We start from the raw sequence: 23549 nt of genomic DNA on the forward strand, positions 1-23549 counted from the left end.
CGTTAGAACGGCCTGGCCGTATCGACTTATTTTACCATGTAGCCGGATAGTCAGTCCTTGCTACGGGGGATTGGTCCGGATGGGATTTGGTCCGGTCCGTTCGTGTGAAGACCGGCTCCGCTACATCATGCCACCGGGTCGCTCCAAATTTATAAATATAAATACTATCTATAAATTACTTAATTGCTTATCTTAAATTAATCTTAAATTACTTAAATTAATTATTCTACTATAAATTTATAATAGAATTTTCATAGACAACCATAACCTGTCACGGGAATCTGACGATGGGGAAGCCACGGGGCACATCGAGCCTCGGAATCATTTGCCGGATAACAAACTGCAGTAGAGATGTCAGGTATAGATCACTTTCTAGATACTGATGTTCGTTTTGTGAATTTGAACGGTCTTCACAATTGACTCTTTGTCTTTGTCCACCTTGCCTCGTGAAAGTTGAAGTCATCAGGTATCAGTCACGTGGTGAGTAAATTTACTCGGTTGATCATGTAACGCAGTCTCATGAGTGGCTCTAGGCTGGGAGTTTCTCTCAGGGAACATTGCGTACAGTGATTAATTATAAATAGCTGACGACCTCCCATTATCTGTTAACACTGTAACTTCTAAGTGTTTTATGCATTTAGTTATTGATGGTCACTTTGTAAACAACTTTGAAGAACTCGAGAATGTTTTATTAATTTTAGGACTTCAGGCTATCAAGATCAGAGTTACTGCTATCGACCAGTCCCCACAAGCCTATATGCGGCCTATATTGATAGATTATGTAATATACGAAGCCGGTCAGTCGCACCCTTCTTTGGCTGGAACCTATTGAGATCATATATCAGCACCATGGGGAGTTAAGCTTAGGGTTGGGAAGAATATCAACCGATTGAGGTCCATCGGAGGACCAACATGATCACCGGGGTTTGAAAATGTTAAATGCAACGCACAATAAGGAGATAAATGAACGGTGAATAGAGAAATCAAACACAGATACAGATAATGCCAAAGGGAGTTCCCTTCTTGTAGCAGCCCAAACACACTAAAACAGTAGATGCTCGTACTAAAATAATATCATTTCTCAACAATAATAGTATAGCGATAGCGTTGACTGTAATTTCCTCGGTTGTTCATTTATTTATAGATATTAATCCCCGAAATAGTGCATCTAAAAAGGTACACATCATTACGATGGAAAGGGTGTAAACAACGCTCTCGTATCTTCCAGTTGCTTTCCCCGTGGAAAACGAAACATTCCCACACCTCACTGCAACTAACCCTGACCGCTAAATTCGAAGGTTTGTGTTTAACATTTGGTCAACTGTATACTACTGCAGGTGGAACGGAAACGGATGCAAAATGGATCGCCGTTCCGCAAGCACTTTCTGATTGCATGTAACACACGCACACAAATAACATCCCTGTTCTTCTATGCATACAAACTTCTTTTGCACCTATTCTTCATCTTCTACATGGTAAAAGGCTTCATTCGCATGCTTTATATGGCCCAGTGTCTTAAGCGAGTGTCTCACGTATCGTCGAGACTCGGACAAACCGCACATTCTTGTTTCTTCCCCTTGCCGGTTAGTACTGCTCATTACGGTAGGCATGGAAAAAGCGAACGACAATCTCTGGCAGGTTCGGTGCCCGGCAGATATATTTATGTCCGTAGTGGCTGCTCTTCTCGAACCGATGGAACTCGATCGGACCCCACGATTTGCCCCGCGTATCTAGCGCTCTGCGGTAAAGCTACCGAAAACGAAACATGGAAACGGAAACATCACCTTTAGCATGTTGTTTTGCGCCTTCCAACTCACCGATACGTACCTTATAACCTAACTCGAATGGGACGACAAGATCATCTTCCGCGTGCAGTATCAGCACCGGCTGACGGAACTCGGCTATATGCTGGTCGGACTCGAAGCGCAGCTTATTATTGTACATAGGTCTTGAGATCAAGAAGTCAAACCAAGGTAGATGACGGTACAGCTAGAACACAAGGCAAACAACATTATCTCTGCAAGCAACTCCACATCATGCCACCGGTCATATACCTTCGAAAATGGATGGGCACATATCTCCTCCTTAATGTTATTGAAAGGACTTTCCAGCACAAGTGCTCGTGGACCGGGAAGGCTCATCTCGGTTAACAGCGACAGCAGATGGGTGGAAACGCCCGTACCAAGCGAATGGCCCCACAGATAGACCGGGTTCTTGGTAATGCTAGTAATGTATTGATAGACGGCGAGCGCATCGTACACGACGCCACGTTCCGTTGGTGATACATCGGCCGAATCACCGTACCCGCGGTAATCCATCGCTATCACATGATAGTTAAGGGCACGCAGCGTCTGGTACAGCTCGACCCGATGCGGCGCACCGCGGGACGCCGTATTGCCGTGCAGGTACAGTACAACATCATTCGTCGTTGCCCGTAGAGCCTCTTCGAATAGTTCCCGTTGGTGTGCTTCATCCGTTAGCTTAAAATGGTCTGCTCCGAGCACTTTTTCCAACCGGCTATAGCGATCCGATGCATCGCCAACGGAGTCCGTCGCGTCGTGCGATATGCTTCCTCCATTGCTAGTGCTGCCATCTATCGTTGGGAGCGTTATGTTCGATAACTTTCGCTGGAAAGAATAGACAAAGCGGTACGGTTAGAACATTGCAATAATCATATTGTTTTAAATTATTGTTTTAAAATACGACAACCAAATATATACAGTTCCATTTAAAACTTCAGGATAGGCATAATATTAAAATATTTTTTCAAAATCTATGAAAATGGTAAAAATTGGGGATGTAGTGGAGTTAATATTATTTATTATTTAAATATATCGATTAATAACTCTGATCTCTCGACCGAGTATGATCATTTTCACCACTATAGAATCAGCATTCTATAGGATTGAAACTAATGAAGTGAATACCTCCTAAGAAAATGAGATGAGATTAAATGAGATGATATGAGATAAGATGAGATTAAGATTAATAATGAAGTTAAAAAATTAATTTGTCTTTTAAAGTTCGATTCGCCGTTCGATCTCGTTTATAGATCCATTTGCAGATTTATGAAGAAATAGACATTACAATATCCTATTCAAATTACAAGATTTGAAATGTAAAGATCAGATCCAAGTCATGCTAAGATCACTATTTTTATGAATGGTTCAAGTGTTTCAGTAAGGTAACAGAGATAAAAAAGAATCTACAATGTATATAAATGACGTTTGACCATTTTAAAACCTCCAACCATTGAAGAAATTATATGTCTGGTAGATAGTGTAGGGAAGAAATAGTTTGCGGTCTACATTTTCTAAAATTCTTTTTAACGTATTATAGTAATTAACGATTAATTGAAAATCGGAATGGTTTTCGGAATGGAGCATACTTTCGAAAAATTTTATACAAAAAAGAGCCTTTAGTGTAATGCCCACTGAGTTTTAGCGCATTATTCATCAAGAGAGACCAGTATTTGCGGCAGGACAAACAAAGTTACTAAAAGAAAAACAGTAATTCTTCTTTGTACAATTACGGAAAAAATAGGTAGATAAAAAAAACACCACACAAGAAAAAAGTTCCAAAATCCGAGGGAAACTTGTTTTCCGTTGCTTATCATTCAATTTCCTTCGTCTACGTCAATCAGTGTCATGTGTAAAACCGGACATGCGGTGAAATTGGGTTATACAATATTCATTCCCAACACCTGTACGGCGAAACACGTCAAACAAACAATCGTACAAAGCAAAACCTTAACCGAGTTGTATTAATAATTTCATTTCTCTTATCGACTTTCCTGGCAGCTGTTTGGGTGCAGTATGTTTCCCTTGAGAAAGCAGCAGTACGACGGTGCTCGAACGTTTTGAAAGGAAAATAGAAAAAATAAAAACACCCTTAACCTTGTACGTTGGATAGTTTTCTTCCCATTCCAACGGCCTGTCTAATTGCATAATGGATCAAAATGATCATAACCATACCCCTTGGTCCCTTGGTAAGGTCAGGCCTGATCCCGCGGCTTTTGGATTAAACATCGTTCGTGCCTCAACAATGGCGTCGTGTGACCATCGGCGAGCGTGCGCCTCGGTTTACCGCTTTGTGACAAAAATTCGTAAAAATAGCACCACACCGACACACGATGGTGGTTTCCCCCACGAGGCCAGCGTGCATGCACGAATTTGCACGAAATGGCACCGAGTTCCGAACAGAGCCACTGCAAGCCGCAGTAGACGTAGCCCGCAGAGGGGCCACAAGGTGGGCACCCGTCTTCTTCTGTCTTACCTCATCAACGTGCAGTTCCTTCGCGTAACGGCGCACCAAATCGTTCGGTAGCACGTGCCACACGGCAATGTTCACATCGATCTCCTCCTCCTGATCGCGGTGATTGATGTAGAAGTTTCTCGTCGCGTACAGGCCACTCTTTTCCGGCCGCTTTAGGTCCAGGTTCGGCGGATAGGTTACTGTGCGTAGCGAGAGTGTAATAGAATTTCATTAGAGTCAATTCAGGTTCGACACACTACAACCCTGGGGGCCAATTTACTTACTGAACGTGAGGAACAGGATGTGCTTTTGAACGGTGACCGAGAACCTAAAGATGATCGGTAGTATGACGAACACGATGGCAAACAGTACCAGCGCTACCGTACACGTCAGCTTACCGATTCTGGAAGTAAGAGAACGGAACCCGATTAGATGCGATTATGGTCTCTGCAGTTCGACATTCGCTCACGCATTTACGCGTGCGAAACGATGTTTCTTCAAACATACGACACACAAAAGTGCATTACTTGCAACACAGGGGCATCGTTTTACGCTGCATTCGGATGGGCAATGCGTTAGCATGTGATTAGTACGATTAGTGTGCTCGAATGAAACTACTTCTTCGCGAAGGTGGGCTAAAACTGAACCGGGGCTGGTTCGGTGGAGCTGTATGCTTGTGTGTGTGTTTGTCTGAGTGCGAATACATTGCGCATTTGTACGTGAAGTCGTGCCTGTCTGCACTTGACACTGAACGTAAGCAAACGGCAGAATACCTAGCGCGTATCGCGTAATCTCTGACAAATCTGCACATCTTGGTAATCTTACACAAACACCGGAATACTACATTGCACACTGCTGGAGCTGATGTTAGTACAAGAATGTATTTGCTTCGAGATATAGCATAAGGGAAGCTGGGGCTCGCTGTAAATAGCTGCAAATAGTTAACGATCAAGAATGTTGCTCGGTTCAATAGATGCACGTGTGTACCAGTGAGTAACGTCGAGCAAGAATTCCTTGGAAGAAAGCAACAACACATGCAGGAGCTTAGATAATACGCAGCGCAATCGAACCGAGATAAGTGAGAATTATTGCGGCAGCCTTATCTGCGTTCGTAACACGAAACGATCTTTAAACACTCCATATTATTACTTCCGTGCGAAGTTGTTCTTAAGTGCAGCGGTAAGAATCGTACTGCTTATGAGTTATTTAAGTAAATAATAGAGTTTTATTGTGTGCATGCATTGATCGTATGATTAGTAGCTTCTTGGGTGTGATTAAAAAACATTTCTTCAGTTCTGATAAGTTCAAACTGAGTGTAGGAGTTGTTGGAGTCTTACAAATAACACGATGACACACTCATGGCAATTGTTATTTTGTAAGTATGTAAAGCACTGTTTTAAAGCATACAACTTTAACAAAATTGGCTGCGAAAGCTGTAGAAACTTAAGATTGTTTCTATAAGCATAATTTAAAAGAAAACTTGCTTAATTTGTGTTTTAAAAACTTAAAGAATAAAAGTGCGAAACCGAAAGAATTAACAAAAGCCTTGTTTGCATTTTACAGGATTGAAAGCATGGACAGAAAACATACAATAAAGAATAAATTGTAACTTTCGAATCTTTCAAGACGAGTTTCAATGCAACATTTAACAAGTATGTTCATATAAAAAGACAGAACACAGTGTTAAAATAAAACAGGTTAATCGAACTAACCAAAACAACACGATAACAAAAGAAAAAAGGTGGTTTAGAAGTTTTAAAAGAATCTGATCTGAATTCATGAATATTTGTATGAATTAAATGACTCATACTCTCTGTTCAGAAGTTCATAAAATATTTACCCTCCTTAGTTTCAAGGATCCTAAAAACTTATAAATATTTTTAGTGTTCGTAAATTCTCAAAGATTCGACGACGATTTTACGCAATTTTTCATTATTAGTATCTAAAATAAAAACATTCTGTTCGAAGTACATCCTACAGATGCTGCAGCGGATCTATGGACCTCAGTTGTTCACATTATGAAGTTAAAACATGAAGTTTAACAAACGAACATTATTTAAAAAGGTATAAAAATTGTGATTTAAACATGGAACAACTTCAAAGAAAAGTGCCCACAAATGAGCGACAGCAAAAGGGATCTGTAAATCTGTTTACTGCAACCAGCTAGGAGTGTTTTACATTTTAACCCCCCCACCCATTTCAATAGCAAATGCGTCAAGAATGCTGCCAGCATGATAACCAGAAAATACAAAGTTCATCTATCGATTACGTAAAGGCAACAATTGTTTATAAATCATCTTTCAGATTTCGTTACGGCATTTGCAAAAGCAGCGCGCAGAACCAAAAACAACCAAACCAGATACAGATAACAAGAGCAGCGGGATCGAAACCGCGTAGCATATGCTAAATGGTCCCTAATTTAGCACACGATGGCGCTATAAAAGCATGTGTTATTTTCTTTTATAAAGACACACATCCAGCCAGCAAAAGGAAAGCAAAAAGCTAGCAACAAACTAAACGAAAGCGAACAATGGATTCCCGTTGATCATTCGACCAGCTCATTCAAGAACGGCAGCTATCCATTTGCGAGCACCATTTGAATGTGTCCAGAACCATCTCTAGCCAACCGTTCTACGCCCTTGACCGTTTGCTAGTCGCTTTAATTCTATTAACATCCTTCCAGAACTGGGGTGGAGGTTGCAATGTTTATGCCCACCACAAGCAACGATCGCCAGACGATGGCAGTGTACCCGACTTACATAACATTGAATGGCAAATCTGCAGTGCAAAGAAGAAAATAAATCACAACACGATCGACACAACACAAAGGAATTGGCGATCGCCCGAAGGACGAGGATGTACCCACGAGTATGCAGCATATCCGTATCGGATGATTTTACTTACAAATCGGTCAACCACAGCCCGATCGCTATCCCGGGCAGGACGGTCGTCTTGAAGAGATCGGTAATGAGCCGATCGAGATCGAACATTGCCATGGTTTTGTTGCGTTTTGCTTTGGTGATTGTTATTGCTGCCCAAACTTTCCGCAAGCCTGTCAAAAGGGGGATCACACACGCACACACACAAGCCTCCTTTGTCTCGCCAAGGATTTGGTGGGAAATTTGGTGGGGATTAAAGGAAAGCAGCGCCAATCTTCACACAGCAAACACTGTTCGGGAGGATCACTGCAAATCAAAACGAGCGAACTAGATGATGCGTATGATCTGGTAGCAGCTGATCATATGTACACGGCACAGTAGGCAGAAATATGAATCACGCACAACACTGACTGCAGCTCAAGGCAGGAAGGAAATGGTTCTTCCCATGCAGTGCCAAGCAAGCCGCCCTTTGTTTGAACAAAGGGAACAGCACAAACCGGCGGCCGCTCGAGGATTCACTTTCTCGCCGTTGGAACGATTAGATTGATTTGTTTATAGAATCGTGGTCGGATTTTATACACCGCCACGTCGGTTCTCGGATCGCACGCGCGGTTCAATGCCGAAACTACCGAACTGCCAAATGCATATTAACACACGGGCTTTTTTATTGTGTTGTGTTAATTTGACACCGCGAATTTTTTCACGATCTGCCTGTTGGAATTTCGCTGATGTTTAACATAGGGAGTTTTTTTATGCTGGGCAGTTCACACAAACCCTCTTTCACACACGCACACAAGCAGCAGCAAGTAACTAACACACATTCCCAGCGCACCCGTTCGACGTCGTCATGGAGACGCCCTTTTTACTGCCAACGTTCCCTGTATACACAACACGCAATAAGTTTTGTTTGTCCTGTGTTTTTTGTCGTTTTTAGCTTCCTTTCGCACACTACCAACTATGGCCGATCAGATCGGGTGGAAAAAGGGCAAACATCTGATACCGACTCTGGAGCCACGCACTGCTATTCGTAATCACCTTTTGAGAGCGCGCCGCTTGACGGTTGGACACCAGTACATGCCTGCGTACGGTATGGCCGCTGAATACGCACAATTCCCGCGATGCTGACGATGAGCTCGACCGACCGGAGCCGCGATTAACAATCGCACTGTTGTTTTCCGCGCCCCACACACAACACACACACTAGATATGCGATACGGAATCGCGCTACTGCGTTGCGAATGGCAATTTGCACCCACACTTGCAGCAAACCACACTATCGTGGCCAACCGGGTTCCAGCTGCATCAACATCCGGCGGCCCTGTGTATCAACAACATTCACTGATACACTCACTCACGGTGACGCACAAGTTGATGGCGTAATTAGGCAACTGCCAAACCGTACAAAATTACTACTATACGCCGGTGAACCATAAAACTGGTTACTTTTGCTTCTTGCAAATGGCCACAAGCTTGAAAAACACTGCACACGAAAATTATGCGCAGCAAAGCGACGCGATTCACGCAGTATGAAATGCGTTACAAAACTGACCGGTAGCGTATTCCGTTCGCTAGCTCGGGGTTTCCTTCCAATGAATGCTGGGACATCAGTTGCACGGCTTCGTGTGGTACATTAATAGTCGGTAAAGGTCGCGGTAAAATATACACCGGCTCGCAAAATCTTCCCAGTGCGCGAACAAATTTGACAAGCAGTTAAGATGCGCGCGTTGCGTACCACGATTTGCGTTGTCTTTTTTTCCCCGCGTTTTCCGTGAGCTCTACGGCGGCAGAGCGAAAGTGCAGCACGTAGCCGATTTATATGTTCAGGTTTGCTTGCGTATTAATTAAGACCGGGTACGAAGTGGAAAACGTATCAACAATTGGGTATCGCTGGGAAGGCGGCTTAAACATTAAAGATCAACTTTCTTGTTGCGACTTGTCCTCCGATGTTACGATCCGAAATGCGACGCAAAGACTTTCATTTCGCTAACATAACTGTCGGAAAACGACCAAAGTCTAAAATATTTAGGACAATCTTCAGGGCGACCATTTTTGCTTGGTGTGTTAGATTGGCACATGTGTATTACGACGTATGTTTAGCCGTGTTTGGCACACGGAATTTTTTTTGCGGCGTGACGTTCGTTGGATCGTCACAAAAACACAGCAAACGTAAGCAAGGAAGAAACAGGAACAGAGTTTACGGTCCGATGCTAGCGGTAGAAGCGGGCAGACGGTTGTCTGTGGACAGGCCAGCTGGTGATGTAATTGCACTTGTAAGCTGTAATTAAAATAGGTTACGGAAACGATTAGAAGTACATTCGCTGAAATGATACATTTTTAATGACAAACATAATTGCCCTTTTAGTGACCACGGGGCGGGGCGTGATTTTTGTTGGCGAACCAATGCCAAAAGCATATAGCACGAAAATAGACGAAACAGATTATTAAACATAAGGTAAAGTACATGCACCTTAAGCAGCTTCCCAAACTTCCCTACAGCTCGGTTCATCGGTCGGGTTTTGCTACTCAACGAGTAGTACGATAAATTTCATTGCTAAGAAAAATGAGTATCGATTAATGAACTACTCTTATCAAACGGCCTAATGTTCCGCGAATAATCTGTAATTACTTGCATGATGCAGATAAAAAAATTCTTGGGGGAGCAATTAATCCATTGCAAACACTGCCCTGGCTATTCCTGGAGGGCTCAATTACGACACCGCACTAACGTTTATGCCACTCATCACTAACAATATATCACATTACATTTAGTTATCCAATAGTTTTACTTACTTTCTATAATTATATCTCCATTTTCAGTCATTTGTGGCCTTTTTGATTAAATTTCGACAACAAAATAAAACATCTTGCAAAAGGTGCTCTTTTCAGCCAGACTAACAAAGCTTCCGCATGTAAACAAACACTGCCGTCAAAATCAGCTGACAACAGGAAAGCTTATGGCATTGCTTAGAAAAAGCTTTCCCTGTCAGCACCGTCAGCAGCAGCTCTGTGTTTTAGATGGGTTTGGATTCATATGCGATTTATACTTAATTTTCTTTTAAATATGAATACGGCTATTGATATGTGTTTCAACGGTACATGATTTATTCCTAAGTTGTTTTTTTTCACAATAATACACAAAGGCCGTGATGATGGGAAGGTTGGGTGCAATCTACACTACACCCAAGCAAGATGTTAACAGCCCATCGTCAATGCACGGGTCAAACCCACGGCTGTGCGTATTCTTCGAACCGCGTCGCAATTTACTTGTTCGATTCCCATTTAACCTTCTCCTCACGTTCGTGGACCACCTCCTGCAGGTACGGTTCAAGGTATTTGGTATCTTCCTCGTACTTCGTCCACTGTTCCTTCGGGAGAATGGTTTTCGTCATCGAAAGGTGCAGGGCGCGCGTAATGCGGAAATTGCGCTCATCCTTCAGCTTCTCAGGCAGGCGGCGGATCGCTTCCTTTACGTCGTCGTTCTCGTACAGACAATCATCACGGTGGAGCCCTACGATGTACAGTAAGAAAGAATACAATAAACAATGGTAACAGAACGGGTCCAGCACGCTCCGATCCTTTCTCGCTATAACAACAAAACAAAACTCACCGTACTGGTTGAAACCGGCCATGTTATAGGCCCATTTTCCGAGGGCAGCTGCAAAAGAACGATAAAACGCACAGCAATTAGTAAACAAACCATTCAACAGTCCTTTTCTCGCTTCAACATAGGCATTCAATTTTCTATAACATTATGTAATTTACAGAGCCGAATGCACCAGTCTGTGCCGCCAAAACAAAACCTTTGGGCGGTAAAAATCCATTGCAGAATCAACATTGAACGTTTGAAACCCCTCCAGAACACTCACAGTAGATGGCGGGTCCTTTGCGAGCAACGTACGACATTTTGATCGTCGAAAAAAGTTAGTAAAACCTTCTCCGATGTGCTGGGAGCAAACTTGCGACTTTTTGCAAAAATGAGAACGAAATCGTGCCTGACGTTTTCGGACGAACGTCTAGTGCAGCTGTCAGTTGCACGATGTCAAAATGACGCTCTGTTTATACTGTATTCTTGTAAGTTGTAAGTTAGAGCATGTTATCTGTTCGTGTTTGGAGAAGTAGGAAAAAAATATTTGAAATTTACAGTTTTTACTTCGTTTTAATAGTCGATTTACTGTACGATTTCACTGTAACACCACAGTTTTATGAACAAAAATAATATCATAATAGGCTTTTTAATAAATTTTCAACATAATTCGCTAAACATAATCAAATTCATTTGGAGCCTGTAGTATCAATAGAATCAATTCAAGATATACAGTGTAAAGATATACAGAGTCAAAGAATGGGTTTAAAGATTTGAAACCTTTACTCACTCTTTTGAGATTCATTAAAGAGTATTGCAGTGCATTAATGATTTTACCACTCTTTTGCGTGTATACTCACTCTCACTCTCTGTGCCGACTAGAATCTCACTCAGGAGTGAGTAAAACTGTTTTATCACTCTTAATAATCATTCTGTAAGAGTGAGTAAAAGAGTAGTATAACTCTTTTGAGATTGAGATTTGAGGTTAAAGGAATCATAAAAACTCTTTGTGCTGATTTATACTCATTCACTCTCTCGAAGGTTTCAACTCACTCATTCACTCTTACTCAGCGCGCACATCTCTAGTGTAAACCACATGATCCATCTTTACCATAGCAATGGCTCGATCTGACAAAAGGTAAGGAAATTCGGTTCGCACTAGAAGGCCACCGAAAAAGAGATTGAATAATGCAACGGATAGGAAAAATAATGATTCGTAGCAGATTATTGAGAACCTCTTCATATCACTGTATTGGCAGGCTGCCTTGCGCTTGGCTGATCATTTTATTAGAATGGGTATATTAAGATCGCCAGACAACTTAAGACTCTCTTTAAAACTTTTCTTTTTTTTTCTTTTTTAGAGTAAAATGTTTCTCTTATACTTTAGGTACACATACGAGGTTGCAAGAAGCACATCAAACAAGATCGTCATTTCGTTTTATACATGTTTTTTTATTTATTTATTAGCACTCATACTAGAGTCTATCTTATTTGGTTTTTATGATCAACAATTTTACGAACTGGTTTGATTGTTTTCGTTAAAGTTCGAATCTTACGCTACAAATCTCTACTTCAACACTACCAGTATATTATTAACCTCTGTTGGAATAGAAAAAAATGTATCAACACTAAGCAAGGTCACGTTAAAAATACAGGAGCTCAGAAACGAGGAAATAAACATGTAAAGGTTAACCTACCAAACGACAACCGGCCATTCAACTAAAACTTGTTAGCGGTGATGTCGAGACGAAATGATATGATCGTATTCTTGATGTATCCTCCTGCATTGGCAAGCCACGGTGGTGGACCTCACAATTCGAGGATCCTACACACCTAAGACGAGCGCTAACATAAGTAACTAAAACCCTAACAAAAATGGAATAATTGATAGCGATCTGCCTGAAGCTGTGTCCATACTGTAACTGTAAGCTGTCCTATACTTGCATTGCCATTGGGGCTAAAGTCCGCACTGATTAGAATTAATAGTATGAAAACGAATATTTCCTTTAATTAAATGGCAGATACTAAACCAGGTGATACCAATTTCGCAGCTCTCTGTATAGTTCAACTTTAACCAAATCACAATTTATCGTCTATGTGCAACTCACATTCAAAATTAAACACAAAACCTATACAAGCCTTATCTCACGAAAGCCTTCTGACGGCATTACAAAAGAAATAAACAGAAAAGTTTGCTCGCACTAATTTGATGATTTTTACTAAATGAGGATTTTTTTCCAGATGGTTCCTGTCAATCGGTTTCAGTCAATAGTAGGTTTAAAAACACGGTGAAATGCAAACTAGTGCAGCAAGGCACGGAAAGAAGGCTCTACCCCCGCACGTCCACAGCCGGGTCGGTCGTTCGGTGCTTTCGATTGCATTTTCCTTCGACAAACAACAGCTGATTAGCGGTGCATAATGTTCCCCGTTGTGGTGGTCGGGTGTGTTATGCAAGGTCGATCGATTGACCACAAGCTCCTCGTCGTTTACCGTCGTTGAAGGTTGTTTTGTTTGTTTGCTTGCGTATTGCACAAAAGGTTTGTCACTAGGTTCGTTTAGCGGTTCCGATTCAAGCACGAATCAAACCCTTACCGCATGCATTATGAATGTCGCGATTTTTTTTTTGCTTTCCTAATCCTACAACAACCGAAAAGGTAGACAAAGAGCGGAAGTATTGGTGTACCCATCGATTAACCTCCCTAAACACGCCTATCCAGGTTGATGGGTTGTGCACACGAGTGTGTTATTTTGTTGCCCCGTTTAACGTCGCTTAAGTTCAGGGTTGAGGTATACTGAAAGGGGACGATCGTACGATCGGACCTTGTTTACTCTGTTGCCAACCGGTTGGACAAGCCTTCGACTCGGACTGTACCTACTGCTGCACTAATGGTGATGGGTTAGTACCATCTGTTAACTGTGGCGTTTGAATTTCAAATAACTTCAGCATTCCCTCCTTACACACCCCTTTTTTTTTTGCTCAAGAACTCTAGAGAGGTACGTAGTTCGATGAGTCAGCATACGGAACGCGTTCGCTTTCAACTGCGTCCATCGTCCGGTCCGCCACCTTCTTCTACGATCGTCGACGAGGAGTTAGCAGATGGGCTGGAAGATACAGCAGTCGCTGGCAGGACTAACCTTCATAATCCCATCGCCTGTTGCATATTTTCGGTGTTTGCACCTCGCAGTGCTTCCGCGATACCATGGAAGCAATCCTCGTTATACATGCGGCCCACCATATCCGACACAACCGGAATCGGCTCGTGGTTGGGCAGGACGAGACTAATTTCTTTAATAAGTGCCTGTGATAAGAAAGGAAGACAAAACAATTTTTTGCGATTAGTTGCACCGTCAGCTAAAACACAAACCCCTGGTGGAAAGCTTAACCTAATCCATAGCTGATAAGGCTCACCTTTTCAACGTCCACTTTCACCTTCATCTCATGCTGATGCTCTCCGGCCGATTTGAGCTGGATCGTTTTCTGTACGGAAAAGTTGGGCGTCTTCCCAAACCGCCACTCCCACGAGGCAAAATTTTCGCGCAGCTCGGTAATGCCCGGGAACCACTTGTCCGTAGGATTGATCAGCTGGAAGCCACGCTGTTTCATCAACAGTTCGCGACCACCGTCGGTCAGTTGGGTGGCGGGTGTGCGAAGAAATTCGTAGCTGCAACAAAGAGTAACACCGAGCGTGTGTCGGATTAAATTTGTGTTTCATTGATACATTGCAACATAGTCGCAAATCCGGATCGCAGATAATCGCTTACCCAATGGCCGACAGGAGTTGCTGGATGTTTACGGTTCGGTTTACGTCAACAAGATTCTTGATCGGCGATGGAATGGAAGCGGTAGCCTTGCTTGTTATTTCAACCTGCACGGAAATGGAGAAAAAGAAACAAAATCAACGATTTAATTCTATACAATGCTCAAAGCTACAGGCATGGCATCTCTCTTTTGGCATATGCTGTACGAAGCCTACACCAAAATGCTTATGTTCATCCTTAACTTACACCGATAACCCCCAAGCAAGAGGGGAAACTAGAACCCCCAGCTTGGACAAACCAAAGCTAATGAAACGAGATTGTTTAACAGTCCCTTATCAACACCGAATGCCTCTCTCCTTCCCACTTACAACGCACCAGTTGCTTACAAAACACCTCCCAAAACAGCGCCCCCGTATTAACCGGTGTCCTTCATTTCTATTCCAGAATCGAAATCAAAAGCCTGTCCGCAGTACAAAGGGCGCGTGTGGCTGCGCCGAGAGCTTCATTTTTGCGGCGTCATATAGCGCTAGAAACGCATCGTCGTCCCGTACATTCCCGGTGCTTTGTGCGCTACTACCACCTGCGCATAGAGATGCCCCTTCATGTGCAGAGGGGACGCATACGTGTGTATGCAGACTGGCCCTTCATCATTCCGGTTCGCTCTATCGATGAGGAACCGGTTCGCGCCAGTTTTCATTAAACGACGAGCTGAAGCAAACGATTTTAATCAAGATAAATTGATGGCCTGGTCTGGGGAATAGTATATGACCGAGATTGAGTTGACGGGTAGTCGAGCGGTACAGGAGGCAGACATTTGCGGAAACGCGGGACAACGCAGTCAGCAAGTTAAACGGAGTATATTGAGCTTGTTGTACTAGCATCTCGTACAATGTAACGAATGTAACAACTGGTATTTTCGACGTGGTCGATCTGACAGAATGTCTTCGTATTGTGATCTTACATTCCAGCTTGAAGGGAAGGGGATCGCTTTGTAATGTAATGTTACATAGACGTTGTTCAAGGCTGTACACAGGTTATGTCAGGAGATATCCCGTTCATTTACGGCATACTATTATTAACGGTGGTATTTGTTTCTATTCCCTCCCAATTGTTGACCATGGCTTTGAGTATCTGTGACTCTATGTTCCAGTTAGTCAGTTGCCTCAGCCAAATGAGTTTTATGGAAACTACACTTTAAGGAATTATGTTATTCTTACGAATTCTGAACGAACTGGAGTTCCAAAATAAGAATTTTTTGCTATAAAATAATTTAAACATAACTGTTGAGAAAGTTCACACAATTGAAATATTTGCGCGTCCTATAGAGGTCTTTAGCGGTGCTTACAAGCTCAAGAGGGGTCTACAGGGTTTCGAATCATACAAGAGAAAATTTCAACCGTTCGGGAGAAATTTACTATTCATTGGGGATATACCCGAAATATATAAATTCTCTATTCTGTTATGTACCAGCGATCACTGACTTTTTCAATGTTCTTCTGCTATATAACTTATGATCGTAAAAATGTTTAAATTGTCACAATTTCTAGGTGTTATGAGATGTCTACACATTCTCTATCTATAATGAGTTATTGTGTTGTTTCGGAGAGTGCAGCATAGAGATATGTACTAAATGATGAGGGTCCCGTCTTATCATTTCTCAATTGCATTCTCAGAACTGATTTGCTTATCTTGTGTGTGTTTTTTTTTTTGTCGAAAATTACTTTTACCAACAGTTGCTGAGAAGATCATGGACTTTATCTGGAAGGATGGGGTTGGTATTTTTCCATACATCTCCGCACCAAAAGCGTGTACTCGCCGGTTATTCCGTTATCTCCCTTGTCGCAAAACGACCCATTGTTTGTACACGCGAAAGACTCTTCTTCTTTCGGCGTTGATGGTCCAACCTTCCATTAACCACCATTGACAGCGGAAAGTTTCTAGCCGGCGTGTTGAGCTTCAAAATAAGGTCGTTTGGCAATCATTATCGTTCAATTCAGGCCCTAGGCGAAGCACTGCAAACACACAATCTTTTAATGGGGAAAAAAAACTCCCATATCACAAGCACATGGGCCGAGGGGCACATTATTTCCATCAGACATTTGGTCCCCCCACACCAAGGCAGCGCTTATCATCTGCTTTGTAGCAAACAAGCTCTTACCTCACGCATTCGCCACCGTTCTTCCAAAAATACATAAAGACCGGGAGAGAAGGCTTATCTACATAGAGCAGGACGTACCGGTTAGAACCGGTGTGACGAACCAGTTCATAGACATTTGGCCTTAATTTCTGCACGAAACATACACATCTTCACCCGCTTCCGTTGGGCATGTTTTGTTTCCTCTCCTCTACTCGCATCTTATCGGGGATATAATTTATCAGCGATGATTCGCACATGGTTTCGCCCGCCTGCGTGCGAAACGTTGAGCGTTTTGTTGTTGCGATGCTTCTCCAGTGTTCGAAAAAGGAAGACTCACCGTCTAAAGTTCAGTGAGTGTGGTCAAGGATATGGGGTAAAGCAACCCCTTGCGTGGTACAACGATACGATGAACTCATCCGCGAATTCGTACGCGAACGAACAAAGGGCCAACGATAGAGGCGAGAGGCTGATGCAATACAATTTATTCATTTTACGCCAATCAGCTGTGAGCTGTGTTGCGTGTTTGCGAACGATACAGAAATGGACAGTTGCAGTTGCAGTGAGTGAAAGTAGGTTCTATCAATTATATAGAATGGAAAACACTCACAGGAATGATCGTATGTGGAAGATTTAATTCCGCACAAAGCGGAATAAACATGCTGCGCAAAGGAACACCGCGTGCAATTGCATGAATTTTGTTTTGAGCAAACAAACACCCCCGGTATATCTCCCTATCAGCTGTTCCATAAAGAGTTATCATTATGATAATTTATCATCACAAAGCTTCATTGTTCGTGTGTATGCGTGTTTTTCCATTGCGGACCCGGTGAGAACAAAAGCGCACACACACTCTCGCTTTCATTTACACTGTGCTTCGTCGGGTTCTGTGTAAGCCTCCCAGATGCCGGGACGCATTGGAAGACGCGGGACATTATTTATGGTATGGTGTGACCAACCGGTTTATCTTGTTAGATCAGACCATCTTCGTACGCGCGTATTCGTCCCGGGTCGCTTGTTATTGTTGTTTCGAATTTTGGCATAGCAACAGATGCGTTCGGACTGCACATCGGTGTGTTGTTTTTCTTCTCAACGCTGTTTTTGATTTGCTGCGTAAGCCTTCTATACTTACGTTATCTTTCGCAAGGGATGCACCCAGGTGAAGCTTGTTCGAGTTTACCAGCAGCGTACAGTGATGATAAGCGTTCGGTTGGCCTAGTTTAGCAGCGGTTCCTGATATCTGTAAAATATGGTTTGAAAAACGAATCGTCTATTAGAACTAATCCAAAGAGCGTTGAGATTCAGGTTTCTTATAAAGTTTCTTCACAAAGTAACAGAGTCCAGTTTGCAAGGTGGAAAAACAAAAACAACCGATTAGATTAGTGTACAATCTAAATCAGCTTCTATTCTTAATGTCTTTCCAGATAAGCATCAAATTACACGCCAATGGTTTACCACCCAGGGCCGCATGGCAGACGCGATGACTTTGCTTCTTTTTTTGCAAAATCTTGAGACAGATAAGCCGTTCCTGTTGTCTATGAAACGATATGTTACCAGGGATGCGTTTTTAAATCATTTCCATAAGTAAGGAATTGATTTTCATAATCATTTCCTATAAGTATTCATGGTAAGCGTAGCAAACGAAAACGGAGGTACACGTACACCTGCGAAGGTGTTTTAATATCTTCGACGCAAATGTCATTGACATCGCGGCATCCCACAGCTGGGCGAAGTACGAGAGTCCACACACACACATGATGGGGTCCGGTTTAATAGCTTCGAGTCACTAGATATCATTCAGCAGACGGGTGTACACAGCGCAAGCAATGAAAGCACCTAGCAACGGCACAAGGAGGCATCTTAAAACATGGACAACAACGGTGACTCTTCTTGCAGTTGGCCTGGTAACAGACACGAACAAGACCAATCTGCTCGTTATTGTCCCTACATAGCCCCCAGCTAAGCTTAAGAGTTCGAAACGCGCCCAAGGTTCAAGGGTGAAGCGCGGTCAGCTGCGAACCATTGGACCATTCCGGTAGGCGTCATTGGAACAAGCTTGCCTAGCAAAGAGCAAGAAGGCAAGAAATCCATTCCGCTTCTTCCTCCGGCTTATCTTAAAAACCCTCTACGCTCTACTAAGTTGCGTTCGCATGGAATGGCTTGTTCACGCAGCCGAATCATGGGTGGGCACACACGCATACAATCGTACTCACTCAAACGAAGCGCGCGGCGTGCGTACGGCATGCAAATTCGCACCCGGTGCACGTGCACCGGCAGTGTGAGGTTGTTGCTTTGTGCGCGAGTTCGCGAATGTGTGTGCGGAAACCGCGTCGCCTGTAGTGTTCTCTCTTCCTTCCGAACTGGACGCGTACGGTAGAACCGGTTTGATGGGTCATGCTCACAACACGTGAAACTACCCTGCGCTGCCGCGAGATACACATACCTTCTTTTGCATCGGAAGATACAGGAAAAAATAAATAAATGTGGCGTGGATTCCATCTTTTGCACTGAGGACGTGACTGTTTGCACGTAAGAAAACGATATGTTTTCTTTAAGTGGGTGTCCTTCATGGGAAGTTATTAAATTGTTCGAAAGAAAAGTAAACCCCATCTCATTAAGGGTATTTTTTTATTTAATTTATATTATGACGGCAATGCCGTATTTTAATCATCGAGGGTAGTACAGATCTCTTTTCTTAATTTTCGCATTGGGTTTAATCCTTCTAAGGTGGTGTATTTGGTAGCGCCGCTGGTTCGACGGGGTATAACCAGTACAAAATCCCATCCGAATCAATCCCTTGTACGCAAGAATAATTATCCAGCTACGGGTAAATAAAGTCAAAGAAATCGCAGGCCTAGACCTCTTGAGGTTATAGCCCCACTAAAGATCATTATTCTTTAATTCGTTGAGATGTTAACATCTTCAAACGATCGTACGAGTAATGCAGTGTAATTCGCAGTAGAATTCTGAATCCATTCTAGGGTGTATTCTTTTTTTAGCTGAAACTGCAAGATGAATCCTGATAGAATTTGAACCCTGTACGTATATGTTTATCCATACATTGATTTGTAAATTTTAAAGTTTTGCGTTCTGACCTAAAAGTAAATTTCATTAATACAATAATTCCTTCCAGAATTACCTTTTTGCCCAACAGCACAATATCGTCCCGTGTGGAAAGTTCCGCATTGATACCGTACTCCCGATAAAGGGCGCGTGTCAGCAGTGTCAGGTTGTACTTCCGATCGTACCGGGCCCGCGGCATAAAGAAGGTACAGTTCAGGTTACCGGGATCGTGATAGACGGCCCCGCCGCCACTATTCCGTCGAGCCAGCTCGATCCCATTACGCTCCAGCGCGGAAACGTTCGTCTCGGAGAAGGGATTCTGGTGCCGGCCGATCACCACCGACGGCTTGTTAATCCACAGCATCAGTATGTGATGGTTGGTCAAGTCGAAGTTCCGATAGATCCAATCCTCCAACGCGAGGTTCGTGAACACATCGTTCGATTGCGAGATGAAGACGGATTTGCGCACCTCCGCATCCGGGATCTTCTTGATGTCGGCCGTTGACAGCTGCTTGCTGCTGCTGGTCATGGTCAGATGACCTGTCGGGCTACTGCCCGCTCCATTGCCCTGGAACGGATGCTTCGTGGAGGAGGAGTAGCCACACGTTTGTGCTTGCTGGGAAAGATGCGACGTCGCTGACGGGGACGAAAGGGCGTACATCCGGCAGAGTGATCGCACCGATCGTTTCACTACCAAGGCAGCCATCTTGCACAGGGGGGTGTTGTTGTTGGGAGGTTTTTCACTCTTCGTACTTTGATAACCAGCTGTTCCGCTCGCGATGCGCTCGTTTCGCTTGTTTCGCGGGGTTTGCACGCACACACACACAAACACACACGCTACGATCAGAATCACCAACACTCAGCCAAACGGACGCAACAGACGCACTGTATATGTGCGACTTCGCTTGCACTTTCTTTGTTATATCGGCTGTGGATCGTGCGCTTGCTTTTTGCGTTGTGCGTTCCAGCCAACCGCTGTTTTTGGCCGGTTCCTTTGTTTTGATACGCAAATTCGTAACCACCTGTTGGTTTGACGGCGTAGGTCACTGGATCAAATTTTGGCTCAATCAGTTGCTGGTTTCGTAACGTTCTTTCAGAGGTGTTCTCGGACACACTCCCACTACGTAAATCAGTCTTCGGACTACTATTTGCTACGCGTTGGCTAAGATTGGCAGTGTCCACACGTTAGCTACGGATGGTTTCTGAGGGAAGTCAAATTCTATTTTTACCTCCAAGGAGAATCTCATGAATGCTCACACACACAGTTAACGATGATAGTTTCGTAGTCCTTTTCAGGTTAAGACATTAGATGATGGTCACTTCTTGACTAGAGTTTTATGATTACTGTTTGCTGACTATGTAGACCGAAGACACTGTTTTGGTGTGCGATCACTAACAAACATAGAACACAATAAGCGGAAAATGCAAGGCTGGAAGAGTTTCGTTTTACACACTATTAAGGTCTAAAGAACTAACTAATGCCTTAAGTAAAACACTGGAACTGGAATGATAATGCACCGTTTTTACGTCACTACACTGCGTACGGGGGCTTTGAACTGCCTGTGGTAGATAATTTAGCAACACGCCACGGTAATGCTGCTGGTGCTGTTGATTCCCTGTTGCAGTGGATGGTGCGACTTTCGGCTGCTGTTATTCGTGTCAGCTGCGCTCATCGAAATCAGGTACTCGTGCAGGGCGATAGTCTGGTGAAGCCACTTCCAGGTTTGGTGCAGCGAGTTGATGCGGTATCGAATACCTACACAATCGCGACTGCAGTTAAAGGGCATTCCTTTCAATTGACCAGACGTGAGGACGAAATGGGTCTGCTACGTACAGCCGTCTACACAAAGCTGTACGGTTGTTTTGATTCGGTGCTTCTCTGTCACACTTGCTCACTTTCACCAAAAACGGTGCTGTGTTCTTTTTGTTGGTTTTCGCATCAACTGTCAAACGGTAGGCTGGGATGACCCGAATGATACGCAATACACAGATGTAAAATAGCGAGACATAGGACACACTGTAAATGGAAATGCAACTAGCAGGGTGAAGGCACTTGGATGCGATCGGCTAGATCAGAAGACGGTTCGAACGTGAATAGGTTCAGCGGCGAGCGCAACGATTTTATTTATACATTTGCGACAGCGTTTGCCGCAAAACGCGTGCACGACGTTCCAGCTGGTGTTGGTGTTGTTTACGTTTGCGTACGAGTGTACGTTTATTGGTCGAATATACACACCAGAGAAACGTACTACGGGGAACTGGAAACAAATCCACCTAGCGAGAGGTAAAATCATTAACTACTAACATTAAGTGAGTGATGATTTCATGATTTTTCTATGCTACTAGCTTCTAAAATATATTAAAAAATAAATTTAAGAATTCTCTCTTCTAAATTATAAATCTAAATATATCTAAATATAATATAAGAATTAAAATTCTAATTTATAAGCACCAAAATAATTGGAGAATATTCTTGCTTCCATATTTGTCATATTCGTGATATTCGTGCACCAATAGATCCGACTTGGGTTCAAACCTCGACATGATCATTCAGCCCATACTGATGAAGCTCGTATAGCCATACTTGAGCGGAAGACGATCAAATAGATTTTGGTAGCGCATCCTGTCTGCACAAGACCACGGAAAAATTTCATCTGAACCACCAAACCTCCGTACGCAGCATTGACTATCCAACGGGTAAATAAAGTAAAAAAAAATCATAAATGGTAGGCTTCAACATCCTGAAGATGGATCCGGTGTGGATGATATGTGGGAAGGATCCGACGATTCACCGTGCGTCATTCTGTCCACGCGCGTGAGACTTGCCGCGTGATGTTCGAAGGATGGAAACGGGCGAGAACTCTTCACGGGATGAATGCAATCGAGCGAGCCAGTAACGTCTTCGCTTCCGGTGGAGTTTTTGGACGTCAGATCCAATTGACTGCTCTGTGCTTGGTGCACCGGTTGCTGGTGATCCAGTTTGCGCAGTGCGTTGATGCGATCCTTGCTTCGTTTTAGTGTGGACCACTCTTCAATTTTAAACACAGATTCCTGAACCGAAGCGGGGAAGCTGTGTAACTGTGAAGGTCCCGTTTGATCGTCTTCTTGAGATAACCTGAAATTATAGCGAGTGTTAAGCAAACATTGGTGAAATACAATTATTTGAAGATGTGTTACAATAAGCTTTATAAGCATCTGTATTATAAAACAAACGTAAGTAGAACATTTTCTACAGGCTAAATGATTAAATGTGAGTTTTGGGGTATGATTTTTCACAGCCCTTCCGAGCTTCTCGCGCCGTCCGAACCGCTTCTTCGATGGCGGTACCGCTGATGAACTGTCCCATCCAATCGGCCCTCGAAAGTCCTTCCACGATAGTGTCAATGGAGGTTGCCTTGCTTTCGGCGACGGCTATGGTGGCTTCCTTCACGTACCAGCAAACCGTTCGTTGAATGCACGCCACCGCATCGATATCGTAACCTTCCACCGTCCGATATAGTGACCCGAGCAGTGTCCACAACAGATTGACGTCTTTTTCATTTCGTTGATTGGCTGCAAAGAAGCGTGAAGGAATTTGTTTACGACGACTGAAACTTGTTAGGAAAGCAAATCCTGCACTATTTGACAGTTCTACAAAGGACTACTGTAACTACTGTCAGAAGTTTACAATCGAAGCAACCATACGTCTAATATAAACCTTTAGCAACATTGAAATATAATCATTCAGAACATTACCATCAAAGCAACCATACGTTCAACTATACACAGCTTACATGATGGAGTTCATCGAAGTGCCTCTACGCATTCCACGGATTCCCGCTAGTGGATTCGTGTTCCAGGGGGTGCTTCTTATAAAGGAAGCGTATTTAACGAAGAA

The 23549-nt window shown here is 43.3% G+C and overlaps 4 protein-coding genes across 8 annotated transcripts; all 4 read right to left on the bottom strand.

Moving 5' to 3' along the window:
* Positions 1–1112: 1112 nt before the first annotated feature.
* Positions 1113–8331, bottom strand: LOC128297620 (lysophosphatidylserine lipase ABHD12). 4 transcript variants are annotated; one of them, XM_053033299.1, is made up of 7 exons: positions 8169–8286; positions 7159–7439; positions 4539–4657; positions 4276–4454; positions 2055–2627; positions 1828–1989; positions 1113–1749 (listed from the first exon to the last, which is right to left on the bottom strand). In XM_053033299.1, exons 2-7 carry the CDS (start codon positions 7248–7250, stop codon positions 1585–1587), a joined length of 1290 nt encoding a protein of 429 aa, XP_052889259.1. In that variant the 5' UTR covers positions 7251–7439; positions 8169–8286; the 3' UTR covers positions 1113–1584. The 4 variants fall into 4 exon arrangements, with proteins under 4 accessions (XP_052889259.1, XP_052889260.1, XP_052889258.1 ...); XM_053033300.1 differs by lacking the exon at positions 7159–7439 and having other exon boundaries at positions 8169–8331; XM_053033298.1 differs by having other exon boundaries at positions 7159–8297.
* Positions 8332–10213: 1882 nt separating this feature from the next.
* On the bottom strand, positions 10214–11112 carry LOC128297231 (cytochrome b-c1 complex subunit 7-like). The gene is made up of 3 exons (XM_053032840.1): positions 11000–11112; positions 10741–10788; positions 10214–10641 (listed from the first exon to the last, which is right to left on the bottom strand). Exons 1-3 carry the CDS (start codon positions 11034–11036, stop codon positions 10394–10396), a joined length of 333 nt encoding a protein of 110 aa, XP_052888800.1. The 5' UTR covers positions 11037–11112; the 3' UTR covers positions 10214–10393.
* A 1042-nt stretch (positions 11113–12154) lies between these two features.
* LOC128296913 (lipoyltransferase 1, mitochondrial) lies at positions 12155–20702 on the bottom strand. 2 transcript variants are annotated; one of them, XM_053032444.1, is made up of 6 exons: positions 20248–20702; positions 19749–20190; positions 17742–17849; positions 14479–14582; positions 14126–14378; positions 12155–14015 (listed from the first exon to the last, which is right to left on the bottom strand). In XM_053032444.1, exons 1-6 carry the CDS (start codon positions 20376–20378, stop codon positions 13854–13856), a joined length of 1200 nt encoding a protein of 399 aa, XP_052888404.1. In that variant the 5' UTR covers positions 20379–20702; the 3' UTR covers positions 12155–13853. The 2 variants fall into 2 exon arrangements, with proteins under 2 accessions (XP_052888404.1, XP_052888403.1); XM_053032443.1 differs by having other exon boundaries at positions 19749–20702.
* A 9-nt stretch (positions 20703–20711) lies between these two features.
* On the bottom strand, positions 20712–21749 carry LOC128296914 (uncharacterized). The gene is made up of 2 exons (XM_053032445.1): positions 21191–21749; positions 20712–21064 (listed from the first exon to the last, which is right to left on the bottom strand). Exon 1 carries the CDS (start codon positions 21457–21459, stop codon positions 21247–21249), a length of 213 nt encoding a protein of 70 aa, XP_052888405.1. The 5' UTR covers positions 21460–21749; the 3' UTR covers positions 20712–21064; positions 21191–21246.
* Positions 21750–23549: the final 1800 nt, after the last annotated feature.

Source organism: Anopheles moucheti, chromosome 2, assembly GCF_943734755.1.
Source record: "Anopheles moucheti chromosome 2, idAnoMoucSN_F20_07, whole genome shotgun sequence".
Lineage (NCBI taxonomy): Eukaryota > Metazoa > Arthropoda > Insecta > Diptera > Culicidae > Anopheles > Anopheles moucheti.